At 45.0% G+C, this 14119-nt stretch overlaps 1 protein-coding gene across 2 annotated transcripts in view; it reads right to left on the bottom strand.

Moving 5' to 3' along the window:
- DNAAF8 (dynein axonemal assembly factor 8) overlaps positions 1-14119 on the bottom strand; it is a 1081381-nt gene that overhangs the window by 347557 nt on the left and 719705 nt on the right. For both annotated transcript variants that reach the window (XM_078663036.1, XM_078663037.1), the window contains 2 exons: positions 9527-9589; positions 2777-2830 (listed from right to left, as the gene is read on the bottom strand). In XM_078663036.1, coding sequence (XP_078519162.1) covers positions 2777-2830; positions 9527-9589 — 117 coding nt within the window. The remainder of the gene's footprint in view (positions 1-2776; positions 2831-9526; positions 9590-14119) is intronic.

The following is a 14119-nucleotide window of genomic DNA, read 5'->3' as shown; positions in this document are numbered from 1 at the left end:
TTCACACTTTTCCCTTCTCCATGCAGGCTGCATTACAGCCTGGATGGAGAACATGCCCAACCCTACAGCCCCAGGCTGAGCACCTTGTCACGGTGCTCAGACCAATTACAAAGCTGCACTGCAGTGTTGTGATTGGCTTAAGGGAGGGAGCCTGGCTGCCTGCTTCCAGTTCCTGGAAGCGTCCAGGACAGCAGGAGCTGAGACGTTGGACCCAGTTGAAGGTAAGTTTTTTTTATTTTTATTTCCCACTCCCCGCTCCCCTGTGCGACACCCCAGCGACCCCTCCCTCCTCCCCCGCGGCCCCTCTGGCGACCCCGCCCTCCCTCTCTTGCGAGCCATGCCGTCTGGCCCTGAAACCACTTTTTCAAAACATTTTTATTATTATAGTGTTACTTCATACTGCTGAGGGTATCACTTTAAATGACTAGAAGCACAGTAGCAGTAAGTATAAAACAGTGAATTCAATTAAAAATGAGCATATCTAACTCTGGCATTCATAAAACACAATTATATGAAAAATGTCAACATGTTTTCTCTGTACATAGAAGCAGTCTTACCTCTGTAGTTAAGGCAGACATCTCAGTTTAAGCAAATACCATTATATCCCATTAATAACCCTGTGAATACCTTGACATATTTGCACCAAAGTTGCCAAATATAATGCCTTGAGTGGGCCAAGTTTGTGCAGATTTGTCAAACGGTCCAAAATGTGTCACTTTTCCAATAAAAGATTTTACACTGAACAACTCCAATAGCACTTAACAAAAATACACCAAACTTTATTGGCACAGTAGCCATTCCGTCATTCAGAGCTTTTCTTTGCTGAATTTTTGTGGAGTCATTTTTGAGTTATTAAACAAAATGTGAGATCCTACTGGGATTTGGCAATGCTGTATATTTATGTCTATATTCTCGAACATTGTCACCTTCATTTAATTTGTTCATACCCAATGTCCACTGAACTAAAGTTCCCCCTCCACAATGTGATTCCCTGGAAGCCTTCAGAGGGATTCCTGGCTATCAAATTGTAGGATTAAGACAATTCCAGCATTGGAGACCTACAGTATGCATAGTGGAGAAAATGTGTACCCTGTTGTGCCCATTAAATGACAAGGACATTTTTTCTACCCTTGCTGAGCCATACAGTGGGGAGGGGGATCGAGTATCTCCACCTCCTTTCCTATGGGCAAATGTGGATCTGAAAAATACATAATACAGGAGATGCGTAAAGCTGCCCCACCACCAGTCGATGATCCTTCCCTGCTGTACCCAACGGTGAAAGCATGCTTTGAACCCCCATGCATTGCCAAAGTCAGGGTGGATTAGGAAGCCCTCTAGCAGGAGGTCCTGAGTAATCCCCTCGTATCCCTCTGTGCGGTGTCCAAATTCTAAGGTGATATTTAGTTAGCTCGCCACCCTCCCATAACCTATTGGGGGTAATTTTTAGGACTCTCCCACCCTCCGTTTCGCTCAAGGGCAAGAGAAGAAATGTCGAAAAGGAAAACAAAATAAATAGAACATTTGGAGAATCTCACTGCGGACCAGATCCTTTGTGGCCCCCAAAATGCTGAGGGCCACGGAGGTTTGGGACAGCTGAAAGTTTTTCCAGATCCCTGTTCCCAATTGCCATGACAGCTGTCTTTGTCTCAAGACTCCTTCACCCCCCCCTTAAAAGGGCAGACCGGCAGACAGCTGTCCTAGGACTCGGTATGTAACCGAGAACAGGGTGCCAGAGCAGCACTTAGCTGGCCCTGTACGCTCTGGCCGCAGTTTTCACCATGCAACACAGGGATGGGAAAGATGACAGCTGCCCTGGAGTCACCTCCACAAATGTGCAGAGCTCATCTCCCCTTGGACACCTCAGTCCCTTTCGACTAGTCCCTTAACCTCTCAACTCATAAGGCAGTAAATAATTTAGGCTGGTGATCACTGGCGCTCCTTTTTTGAGAGCGGATTTACTTTTCATCTTCAGACATTGGCCCTGAGAAAGAACGAGGAAAAGAGATAACATATAGCAAAACAGTGACAAAGGAAGAAAGTAGAGTTGAAAAAGAACCCGGAAGAGTGAGCTACAGAGAGTGTAGGGTGGTGGAACAAAGAGGCACGGGGTGCCATCAAGAATGTATTCATCAATGCCACCATTCGGCTACACCAGTGTCTGGCTCCTAAGAAAGACTTTGGGCACCTGCATACAAAGCAAGGACTGTCACAAAGTACTGTTCTTTTCGGCCCCCACGATCGTCATGCTTAAACTAGTTGCGAGCTCTTGTTAAATCCATCAATATTGGTTCTTCCGTGCAGGTTGTGTTGCACAGGAACACGCTCCTGTACTCCACTCTCGGCTACCAGATCCAGGGCGCAAAGCAGGGGTGTAACACAGGCCCCTACAACTCTTGCGGGGTAGAGTTCACGTACTCAGTCTAAGAGCCTATGAATAGCTGTGAGATATGGGACCACAGGGGCCCTCACCACATTCTGTAGGTCTATCTCAGACACTTGGCTAGGGCCCACAACCTATCCATATGACATCTTGTTAAATATTCATGTGATTGAGAAAAAAATTATGCCTGTGAGAATATGCACATGCTACTACTATGATACATGGAAGCAGATTTTTCACCATCATCTGAAGTCAGCTTAAACTTGTATGAGCGCAAAATACAATTTGTGCTGAAATGTAGTAGACTGCTCAAGTGTGTTCACAACGGACACACCGCTGAACTGTGGCACAGCCGTAACTTTACATTGGGGACCACGATGCCAGTGAATACCACACCTGATAACATGTAGCTGAAGATGGACTCAGAGACACCTCTGCGAGTTTCTTCTCCTGCAAAAGAAAAGGAGAGAGGTTTTGAAACCAGATTTTGGGTACTCAAGATGGCAGGAACATTACTTAGGGAGAGTGAGTACAAAAGCAAACCAGAAGCAAACAGCATGCAACCTTGTGTGATCCAGAGTCTGTGAAAAAGGGCACACCTACCAATCCTGTCCTATCAGATCTAAAGATGTGCAGATGCACCCTCTTAAACCAGAAATGAGCACCTTCGTCCTATCAAAGCACATGAATTATCACAGTCCTGGTGATCTCATTTATTCACCAGAAAGAGCAACCAGAAAATGCAATTTACAAACCAAGTTTTGATTTAAGGACACATATGCTGCCACATCAAGATTCCGCACTTTCCTCTTCTCAAGTTCGTCAATTAGAACATTCTCCTTCCCGCACAGGAAAACTGACGCATGCATTCTTGTATTCTGCCTTCTAACTGATAAGGACCATCAATTCCTTGTCCCACATGTTCACTTGTGCCTTAAACTCTGAAAGCTGGAAAAGAGATGCTACCCTCTAATTTGGGATTGGGTCATAGTACCCACCACTGCTCAATGTCCTGTATCAGGTCTGAGTTTACTGTCCTCTATTCACCTCTGCCACGCGCACACAAATCTGGCCTTTCACTGAGTTGTTTGTCGCATCCACATGTATGATACCTTTGGCCCTGAGCTCTTCAGAAGAAGTATATTGATCTTAAGAGGCTTGGCACTTGCAAAAGGTAAGGTAAGTAACATCCTTATGGTGCTAACAACTGGAGGAGCCACGTTAAGACAAAATGTCACATAAAGACTCCTTAAATCAGTTAACTGGAAGCATTCCAGTTGAAAAAATTGAAGTTTGCTCAGGGAGCTGAAAATCATGCCTCTGTATTAACTCATACAGTAGTTGTACCTCAATTTAACTTACTGCTCTGTAGCCTCTTCCAAATGAACAGGGATTCGCTCTACAGGAGGTGCTTTTGGGTCAGAATATAGCCATACTGAGGCTGATCAGGTGATTGTCCCGTCACTTCTGGCCTATTTTATCGGGATGTGGCCTCTGTAATGGTCTAATAAGGTGTTATTATACCTTTGATTCTCTCCCTCTTCTAAAGAGAAGTACTTATCTTCGTTAAATTTATTCCTGCTGAAACAAGTTTGTATAAATTTTCCCTGAAAACCCACCCACCGCGGATACTTCAACGCTGACACTTGTTGAGAGTGCCCGGTGTTTTGCTTTCATGCCCTGAAGAAGTCCTTTACTGGACGAAATGCGTTGGCTGTGTTTTATAAAAAAACAAGAATATTGTGAATAAAAGAAGAAACTAAAAGAAAAACTCTATGGATACACACCAGTTATTTCTTTGTTTACTGTTAAGTGGTGCACCTTTGCATTGGGTTTGAAAATTGTTATAATCCTGTATTGGATTGCACCGTGGCAGTGGGTGCATTAACAGTGTGCACACAGGAGTGATGGGGGATTCCCACTGAACATATAACAATTAGGGATAGCGGGTCTGGTGCTAGGCCTTTACAGGGTACACTATCAAAGTTTGTTCTTCTTAGGGATTTGATTTACTCCATGTACCCTCTGCTAAGAAAAAATGCTAAACCACATTGATTCCACTCCTCTTAGTCCTTGTTCTTCTTCTTTTACAACTTTTTGGAAATTGCCAGGACTGCAGTCTATCTGTAAGACAACGCTGTCACTTTAAAATTGTTCTATGGAGCCTCCTCGGAATTGCCCCCCTATACGTGTAAAGAATTCCCTAGCCTTGGATCACCAACTCTCTCCTCCATCTTCTAAATGTTTTTTCAAGATAAAAGTAGAAGGATGGCAGATTTCTGAGGGAGTAGCTGGGTGCGTGTTGTGAATGAGCGATAGAGAAAGCAAGAGCACTGTCTAAGGGTACCAGAATCACTACGAAGGTAAATATTTCTAACTTTGTCGGTCCACTCCTCTCCCCTATTTACAGGTGGCTGGGGACATTATTCTGTAGCCTAAATTTTAAAGCCAGGGGCATAAATAAAGCCTAAGATTTCAAGAAAAAAAACTTGCTTTGATCCTCCTGGTCAAAAGCTGCATCTTTTCTGGATGAAGCACCTGTGAGTAATGCCTCAAAAAGCATACAGAGGGGCCAACATCACTGGTCTACAAATGTCTGTGACGAGTGCAAATCACGGAAAGGCCACAAATGCTGCCTTTTCTCTGGTTCAATGAACATGACATGCATAACACGCCTAAATCCCTCTTTCTTTGAAACAGAAGACACCATCCAACGTACGATAATAATTACTCATTTATAGGTCAGTTTACAGACTGTGGATGAAGACCTACTATATTTAATCAATACATAGAGTGGGCTTTGGGTTAGTCCCTTGCTCGTTCTTGTCTACCTCACTTCAATGCTCCTGCAGTGGCCTTTATCCCTATTTTTTCTTTCGTCCCATCCGTGGAGCATGACTTCTTACCATCATTTTGATTGGATGATTTGTATCCTTCCACTGCTAACGCCGCAGAACTATTTTTTAATTTATATTTTAACAATCCATGGGACAGTATAGCTGTTCTCACTATTGCCCATGTCTGCTCTTGGCTTACCTCTCACCAAAACCCTAAGGCTCGTCTGTTGCTTCACTATCCTCAAATGAATTGTTTTATTTTAACTTATGTTATTACATTAGTGTTGGGAGGGCAGGCGGCCTTACACTACTCACTATGCTGCTCGTCAATTGCTCCCCTGGCCCTTTATCTTTTTTTAAATTACTTGTGGTGGCGAATAAGGGAAACATCCATTACAACGCAGCCATTACATCGCACTGCTTTTACAACGCAGCTGTTACAATGCAACAGCCTTTACATCGCATGCCATTACAATGCATGCTGTTACTAGGCATACCATTACAACGCATGCCATTACAACGCATTATAAGGTAAGTAATAGAGATTTTGTAGTTTTAGGGTGGGTATGGGTTTTGGGGTGGATGAGATTAGTAATTTTTACCCCTACACTATCCAACACTTTCCCTGCTGTTGCACTCACTGGAGTGGGAATAGTAATTTTCACCCCTACACTATCCAACATTTACCCTACTGTTGCACTCACTGGAGTGGGAATAGTAATTTTTACCCCTACACTATCCAACACTTACCCTACTGTTGCACTGGAAGTATTATGCATTGTAATGGTATGCGTTGAAATGGTATGCGTTGTAATGGAATGCGCTGTTATGGTAGTTTTTAAAAATGCGTTGTAAGGGCATGCGTTGTAAAATCATGTGATGTAATGTTAGTTGCGATGTAAAAACTGCGTTGTAAAAGCATGCGTTGTAATTGTTTGAGTTATAACATCATATATTCCACGACTAGCAGTTGCATAATGCTACAAGGCCACTCACTTTCAGCCGGCACACTTTATTTCTTAATTTATCATTAGACAATGGCCGTCCACTATCTGGAACCAGTAAATTAATAATAAACTCTAATTAAAAAAAAAATTACAAGGTGGTCGCTACGCGGGTGCATGCACCAGTGGTCATCTTGGAATTATTTTTATTATACCAAAAAAAGCATTCCAAGATGGCCGCCCGTGCACATGCATGCATGCGGCTCAGGAAGTCAGCAATGGTTTCGGATAGGATGTAAATGAGTTTTATGAGAAAGTCATTGTTGGTTTACTCTCCAAAACAGGTATTAAGGTGAAGCACTCTAATTAGACGATATGGGTTTTAAATGGGGCAAACTCATCACACCAATAACCCGCTTCCTTTCCACCAGCCCCATAAAGAAACAGGCGAACAGGGCACAGGTCTGACCCCGTTTCAGTCCCTTTGAGTTGTAAGTGGGTGGTGAGCGTTTTATGACCACATAGCCACCCGCATCAGCTTCCTTGAGACTAAGATTAGCGTTAACTCTTAGAATCTGATTAGCTTCTTTTTCAGCTGCAGCAAACACAGCAATGTAAAATGTAAATGTAAATGTCGGAATTTGTAAAGCGCACAGCTACCTCCACCGGAGGTGTCCCGGCGCTGTCCGTATACCGCTTAGGAACCCTTCCTGGCTTTCCTGGGAAATGTCCACTCCTGGGCACCCCCCAGGTGCAGCCAGGCATCCCAGCGCTTTTGGGGCCGTTGTGGAGACTAAGCAAGCTATTGTCCAGAGTTGCAGCGTGGGACCCATGATCAGAACAGGCACTGAGGTGAGAATATCCAGTCAGGGGAATTAATGAGCCGGAGACCCGCCGAGGCCGGAATCGAACCCTGGTCCCTGGCCAGAGCTCTGCATCAAGGTCTGCCTGCTCTAACCATTGAGCCACACTTCTCCACTCATGTGATCATGTAACAGACCCTTCATGGAGCCATTTCCAAACAATCATCCCTACTGATTACTCTCCAGTTAACTGAAGGACTGCACCCATACCATAACCGACACCAGATCCAGGGTGCAAATGGACCCCAGCCAGACTCTAAATGGCTTTCAAATGGGTATGCACCCACCCCCAACAGAGAAGTTCTAAACAGCACTTGTGCTTTACTATTCTGACTTAACAACATCGGGTCAGGGGCACTTTACTGTGTTTTGGACTTTCTAATCAAAGCACTCTCCTTACTTTCCATTTCTTATTACTGAATGAAGGATACCAGCTAATATTATGGTTACCTATAATCGTTGTATAAGTGTACATTTATAATTTTACTACAATTGCATTGATTTTACCCGAAATGAATAACCTTAAATAAAATGTTTATTGCCATTTAACTCCTAGAGAACTGTGTGTGCTCTTTTCCCTTTGATCCATTCATTATGTTGACTGTGACTGACCTATACGCAATTAAGCTAAAAAATAATAAAGAGATGTGGAAAAATGTATACCCCCACACATGAATGAAATCAAAGACTACCAACATTTTCAAAAAACATTTCAGGATCCTTCTTGTGAGAATGTAGGACATTTCAAGATATAAGTGTAGGAAAGAAAGTTTGTAAAGCACACTGAAGAAACAATTGTTCTCTTTTGGCTGTATGATCTTCCTGGGGCCCTATTATGTAGAAGGTGCACTTTCCCTGTTTGTGCCCGGCGCACCTTAAAACAGGTGCGCTGGGCGTAATCAGGGAAAGTGCCCCCTATGACATAAAATGCGTCGCCCCCAAGGCAGCTGCGAACTCGTGCTGCCCTGGGGGCAGCGCATTCAAGTGAAATACAGAGTGGCTTTAGAGCAGCTGCTCTGTGTTTCCACAGTGCAGGCGGCACCCACCTACACTTTTAAAGGGGATTAGAGATCCCCTTGCAGGCGCGTGCATTCAGCGACAGCACCCGCCTGCAAGGGGATGTCTGGAGGGATCTCACCTCCAGAAGGCAGCTCTCAGGGGGCGCACTGACAGTGTACCACCTTTTGGGAGGGTAAGGGTGCAGAGAAGAACTGCCGAGGGGGTGAGAGGGTGGACAGGTGGCATGCTAGTGTCAAGCACCGTTGCCGCTTTTGTTACAGGGGGCCGTTATTGTACACTGCTGCAAAACCGTACCCCAGTAACAAAACTGGCCCCAAGGGCCAAATACCTGGCCCAACCCTTCTGGCCCACCGGGAAAACACCCGGTGCCCGCTACGGCCAGTCTGGCCCTGGCAGAGGCAAAGGGATTCCCTTATTTGCATGAGGCACACCCCCATGCAAATGAGGGAATGCACCCTGAAGATAGCGCTGGCACTTTATGTGCGCCACTGCTATCGGTATTACAGAGGAGGCCGCACAAGCGTCTGTGGCCCCTTCTGTAATACCAAAGTACCCCAGGGGCATGCAAATCGGGCGCATATGTCCCTTGTGCCCCCAGGGCACTTTGTGTAATATAACCCCTGATGGACACCGATGATATTTTCTTCTCTGTAGCCCCTGCCGCGAATACACAGATCTTCGATCCTGTACCACCCGACAGATGTACACAGAAATTACCTTCAGCACTGTCCCCTCTGTTAAAGACACGTCTGTTGACATGCATATCCCACACGAAATTTACACTGATCATACCTTCAAATCTAAAGCACTACCTTATTGTACAGCAGTACCTGGAGATAACTGTAAACTCTGGACCCTATGGCAACTCAGATGAACAGAAATGATACATCCATTCCTACATGTCCTTGAGGGTGCACGAAGATCTAACATTCTGACTGGTGCACTATAGAAGGTGTATACCTGCTAACTAGAGGTTACTTAGTTATGCTTTGTTTATGCAAGTTGCTTCTGCTGTACAGATACTGCACCCCCTGTCCATTATATTTTTTCAGTGACAAAGATAACACCTCTTGCCATATCAGACATACAAAGATCCTTCCTATTGTCCTATATCTCCGTTTAGTTGTAAACCGACCTTACACCCAGCAATGTACCCTATGTTATGTAATAATAGACTTACATCTGTGATGTATCTTCTGTCATGTACAGAGAGATCTTACCTCCTGTCATGTGGCCTTTGATGCACATGTCTCCTCTCTTGCACGTTACACTGTCAGCACAGTAAATACTACACAGACCCAGCTTACCTGTAGTCCTGTATAGACTGGTGTAGTAAGCTCTTACTTAACCTGTGTCCTGTACACACCACCATGTGTATACAGATTCTACCCCATGTCCTTTCCACCTAGTGGCAGTATTTGTAAGGTATGCCCGAATATTTCATCCTTCTGTGAACCCTCAGGCAAATGAACTGGGATTAACCTTCTGTTCTGTTCCCCCTGGAAGGCGGCAAAATGTACTTCAGAGCAGGACGGCTTCTGGCATCTGTGAAGAACACAAATAGGCTCTTTGTGAAAGAAATAAGGCAGGAGATTCTCCTTCCATTAACGTCAAATATCTCCATGCATCAAGGAGAAAACCCTTCAAAACTATCATTTAAACAGCTTTTACTGTCACTGCATTTCACTCATGAAAGGATAAGCAGATCACCTTTTTATCAAGAGTGGAATGGGAATAATGACAGGAGACGGAGAGGGTGATCGAGCATGAAAGAGATAGAGCAAAAGACAGCCCGACACAGGTAGGGGGAAAGAGGAAAAGAAATAAGGACAAGGGGCCAAAGGAAAGGAGGTGAAAAGACATTTGAAAAAGAGATGTTGTGAGAGACAGCATCAAGACCCAGTTCAACAACATTTTCAATTTCTTCTTAATGACAGTAATTGAGGATACTCCAAACAAATAAAGGGTTTTTTCTGTACACAAAGTACTGTTTTTCTGGAATTGAAGAACAAGAAAAAAAAACCTGTGCACTGAAAGGTAACCAGAACATCACATGATATGGCTTGATGGTTTGTGGGAAACAATTACATTCAAACCCATTAAACATTTTCGGCAGCATGTCCACATTTGACACAAAATGGAGCAATTGGTCACAGAAGAGACGAAACCTGCTGTGCTGTTGAAAATTGTGTTTTTAGCAGATGATTACATTTCTGCAAAATAGTAGATTCTCTTTCTGTACAATGTTGCTCCCAGGTAATCAAGAACTTGAACATGGGTCAACGTTGATTACCCTTGGGGGATTTGTAGACCCAAATGATGTAACAACAGGGCAGTGATGTTGAAGTTCCGACACGCCTGTTCTTTGGCAACCAGTCGTCGAGGTGATGTTAACCCTTTATTTGTAAAGGTGAGCTGGTGCTACAGCCATGAGCTTTGAAAAAGTCTTGAGAGCAAATTTCAAATCAAAAGGAATGCCCATGTACTGGTACTAAGCCTTGCCTAGTGTGATTCTGAGTAACTTTATGTGCTTCACAGCCACAGGGAGCAGAAACAAGCATGTTGTAGATCCTTGGAGCACTTCTAGTTTCCTTTCATGAGCTGTTGATATATCTGATGTAAAGCCCGCATCCTGAACTTATATTTCTTGATCCATTCGTTGGCTTGTCTCACGTCCACAATTGGTCTGAATTCTCACTTGGGAACTTTTCTGGGAACCACATTTAGGGGAAATCTGTTGCATTAATCTTTTCATCCCAATTCTTGAACAAAGTTGTGATCTCTGATTTGCAGGAGGTGTTAAAATCTTCTAGCCCCGTATTATCTGGGGATGTCAATAAGGGTGCTATGGCAGGTTGTTAGTGGCTCTCGGCCACAGCTGACGTTGTGGCCTAGGAAAAATACTCTTATGTAACAGAGATGTAATCCTGCCACCCGCTTGTTTTCCAGCGAGCTTTCCTTTGAAAGGAAGCATTGTAAAAGGTTAGAAAGAACTTGGAAAACACATTAGAAGGATGCCGATAAGTTATTTTGCAAGCAGGCTTTCAACAAATATCATACGAATTTTAAACTTGCTTAGAGCAATTGCTACTCTAAGAAGATAAGTGAGGCAAGCAATAGTACTAGAGAGATTTAAGAAATTGTATCACACTTTATGAACCGTATGGTATTTGCTCCGCCTCTTGAAGCCAACTCAAAATAATGCTATAGGTTAGGTGACTTTTCCGAAGAGAAAATGTCAGGACCCAGAAGAATGTATTGTCATCAAAGTCTGTTTCTAGCATCGACCGCTCCCCACATTCTTTGACGCTTATTTCGGAAGGTAAGCTTCTACAATTTATTAACCTCCTGTTGGGGAGAGATATATTGTAAATCAGGCTTGTTGTTAGATCTGGCTGTTGTTATCTGCCCAGTTTATCGTTAGTCTCTTTAGCTCTTCCTTGCAGTCAGGCACTGTTCCGAAGACCTGGAAGAAGGTAAGTGTGATTCCTCTCTTAAAAAAAAGCCAACTGCTATTTCGGATCTGTCTAATTTTAGCCCAGTTTCTCTCTTATCAGCTGCCTCGAAAAGTCTAGAAATAATTGTTAATACCACCCGCAGCTGCTGTATATGGGCGTGCGGGGCGTGGTCTTATTGTTAATGGAGGGGAGAAAGAAGAGAGTCAAGAATACAGGAACAGCTCAGCAGCCAAAGGCCAGGCTGATCAATTTTTAAATGAATTTCAAGATCGTTTTTATTTCGCCTTGTGGGAGTGACTATGCAGCATTGTGCCAGGCAAGGGTCTCTGTCGCCCTTTAGCCACAAGCGATGATAATTACGTCATGTGCGAGGTGGGGCTTTGTTATAGGCACTTCAATCTTGATTGCCTCGGGCGCACACTTATCTGGCCCAGGGCGTGTCAGCAAACTTCTATTGAGAATCAAAAACTGGGGCAGAACGAACAGGCTGAGTCAGGTAGGAATGGGTGGTTTTTGGTAGTTGGCTCCTCCCATCCTTACGTTTTCATCAACAGTTGGGAGGGAGGATTGAACCGGAAAGCCAATCTGTGGTTCTCGTTCTTCCCTCGTAATGCGGTAAAGTTCTATAATGATCCTGCAATGTAGAGTCACTGCTTTGTGTCCGGTGAGTGCTCTAAACTTGCCTGCTCCAGTCCTTTTTGCTCTGGGGTCAATTCAATCACATCCTTTAAAATGTCCGTCTGATGTTGATCCGCACTAGTCAGTTATCCAGTTCACGTTGGCAGAACAGATTCTCTTTCCCCAAAAATGACTGTAAGTTACTTACCGCAGGTAACGCCTTATCTGGTAGAGACAATATCAAGCCACAGAATTCTTACCTTTGAATTGACCCAGGTGCCAGTAGGTGGCATCGTCACTTCTGATTTGATTTTAAAATATTTATAGAGCGCAACATTCACCTGGCGGTTTCTTGGCGCTGTGAAGGGAGGGTACCAGAGGAAAAAGATGACAACCACAAACTCAAGAAAGTGGAAGCAGTTTTACAGAGAGAAAACCTGTTTAAAAAGAAAAGTTTTAAGGTCTTTCCGGAAGGGAAGATAATGCGTGGCCGATCTTAGATGGTCGGGGAGAGAGTTCCAGAAGGTGGGTGCCAAGATAGAAAAATTGGCCCCTCCCCACTTTTTGCGCTTATAGCGAGGGACCAGCAGGAGTGACTGTGACGACGAGCGCAGCTCTCCGGTGGGGGTGTACTCCCTGATCAAGGAGGAGATGAAGGCGGGGGCCGAGCCCCGTCGTGCCTGGAAGACCATACAACCTATTTTAAATAGGGCTCGCTCCCTGACAGGCAGCCAATGAAGCGCCTTCAGTAAAGGGGTTGAGTGGTGGGAACGTGATAGGCCATAAACTAATCGAGCCGCCTGGTTTTGGACCAGCTGGAGTTTCCGCAGACTGTACGCCGGAATGCCGTTGTAGAGGGCATTCGCGTAGTCCAGCCGGTGTATCACCAAGGCGGACATGATCAGCTTAAGTGCCAGGGGAGAAAAAAAGCGGGAGACAGTGCGGATAGTACGAAGGGTGAGGAAGCAGGAAGAAACAACAGAACTAATCTGTGAGTGAAGGGTGAGGTGATTATTAAGTTTGACACCTAAAGTCTTAACTGAGGAAGAAGGAGTGGGGGAGGACCCAAAAGAAGAAGGCCAAAACAAAGAGTTCCAGGGACTGGAACAACCACCCGTGAGAACCAGCTCGGTCTTGTCAGGGTTCAGCTTCAGGTGGTTGAAGTTCATCCAGTCCCTGATAAAAATCATAACAGACTGGAAATTGGAAATAGAATGAGAAGAAGAAGATAGATTAAAGATGAGCTGGAGGTCATCCGCATAGTTATAAATGGTGACCTCCAGCTGCTGGAGAGCAAAAATCAAAGGATAGATATAGAGGTTAAACAGAAGAGGGGAAAGAGAAGAACCCTGGGGAACACCACACGTGACCCTCAATGGGGCGGCCGAGAAGTCCCCCAACCGAACCGCCTGGGTGCGGTCCCTCAGGAAGGAGGAAAGCCAGACCAGGGCTGAGCCCCCGACTCCCGCCGCTCCGACACGTGACAGCAAGATGGAATGGTCCACCGTGTCGAAAGCGGCTGAGAGATCGAGGAGCACCAAGGCCTGATGTTGGTTTTGGTCCATGCCCTCCCTGAGGTTATCCAGGACCGACACCACTACGGACTCGGTAGAGTGTCTAGGCCGGAAGCCTGCCTGACGGGATGCTAGGCCCCCATTCTCCTCAACAAAGGAGCTGAGTACCGCGGTTACGTGGCGCTCTAGCACCTTACCCAAATAGGGCAACAGTGAGATGGGGCGGTAATTGGCAGGGGCAGAAGGATCAGCCCCGGGCTTCTTAAGGATAGGCACTATGGTGGCGGATTTGAGAGCTGGAATCACGACCCCCTGGGCAAGGGAACTGTTCAAAAGTGTAAGAGGGGGCTGGGTGCAAACAGAGTAAATCTGTCTGAGAATGCGAGCCGGGCAGATGTCAGCCGGAGAGCCTGACTTGACTTTGGGGAGTATAGCCAGGAACGCATCTTCAGTAAGAGGAGGAATCGAGGTGAGAAAAGACTGGG

The sequence above is a fragment of the Lissotriton helveticus genome, chromosome 10 (genome assembly GCF_964261635.1).
Source record: "Lissotriton helveticus chromosome 10, aLisHel1.1, whole genome shotgun sequence".
Lineage (NCBI taxonomy): Eukaryota > Metazoa > Chordata > Amphibia > Caudata > Salamandridae > Lissotriton > Lissotriton helveticus.
Note: the sequence above shows the minus strand (reverse complement) of the source record. Positions and strands in the feature narration are given on the sequence as shown.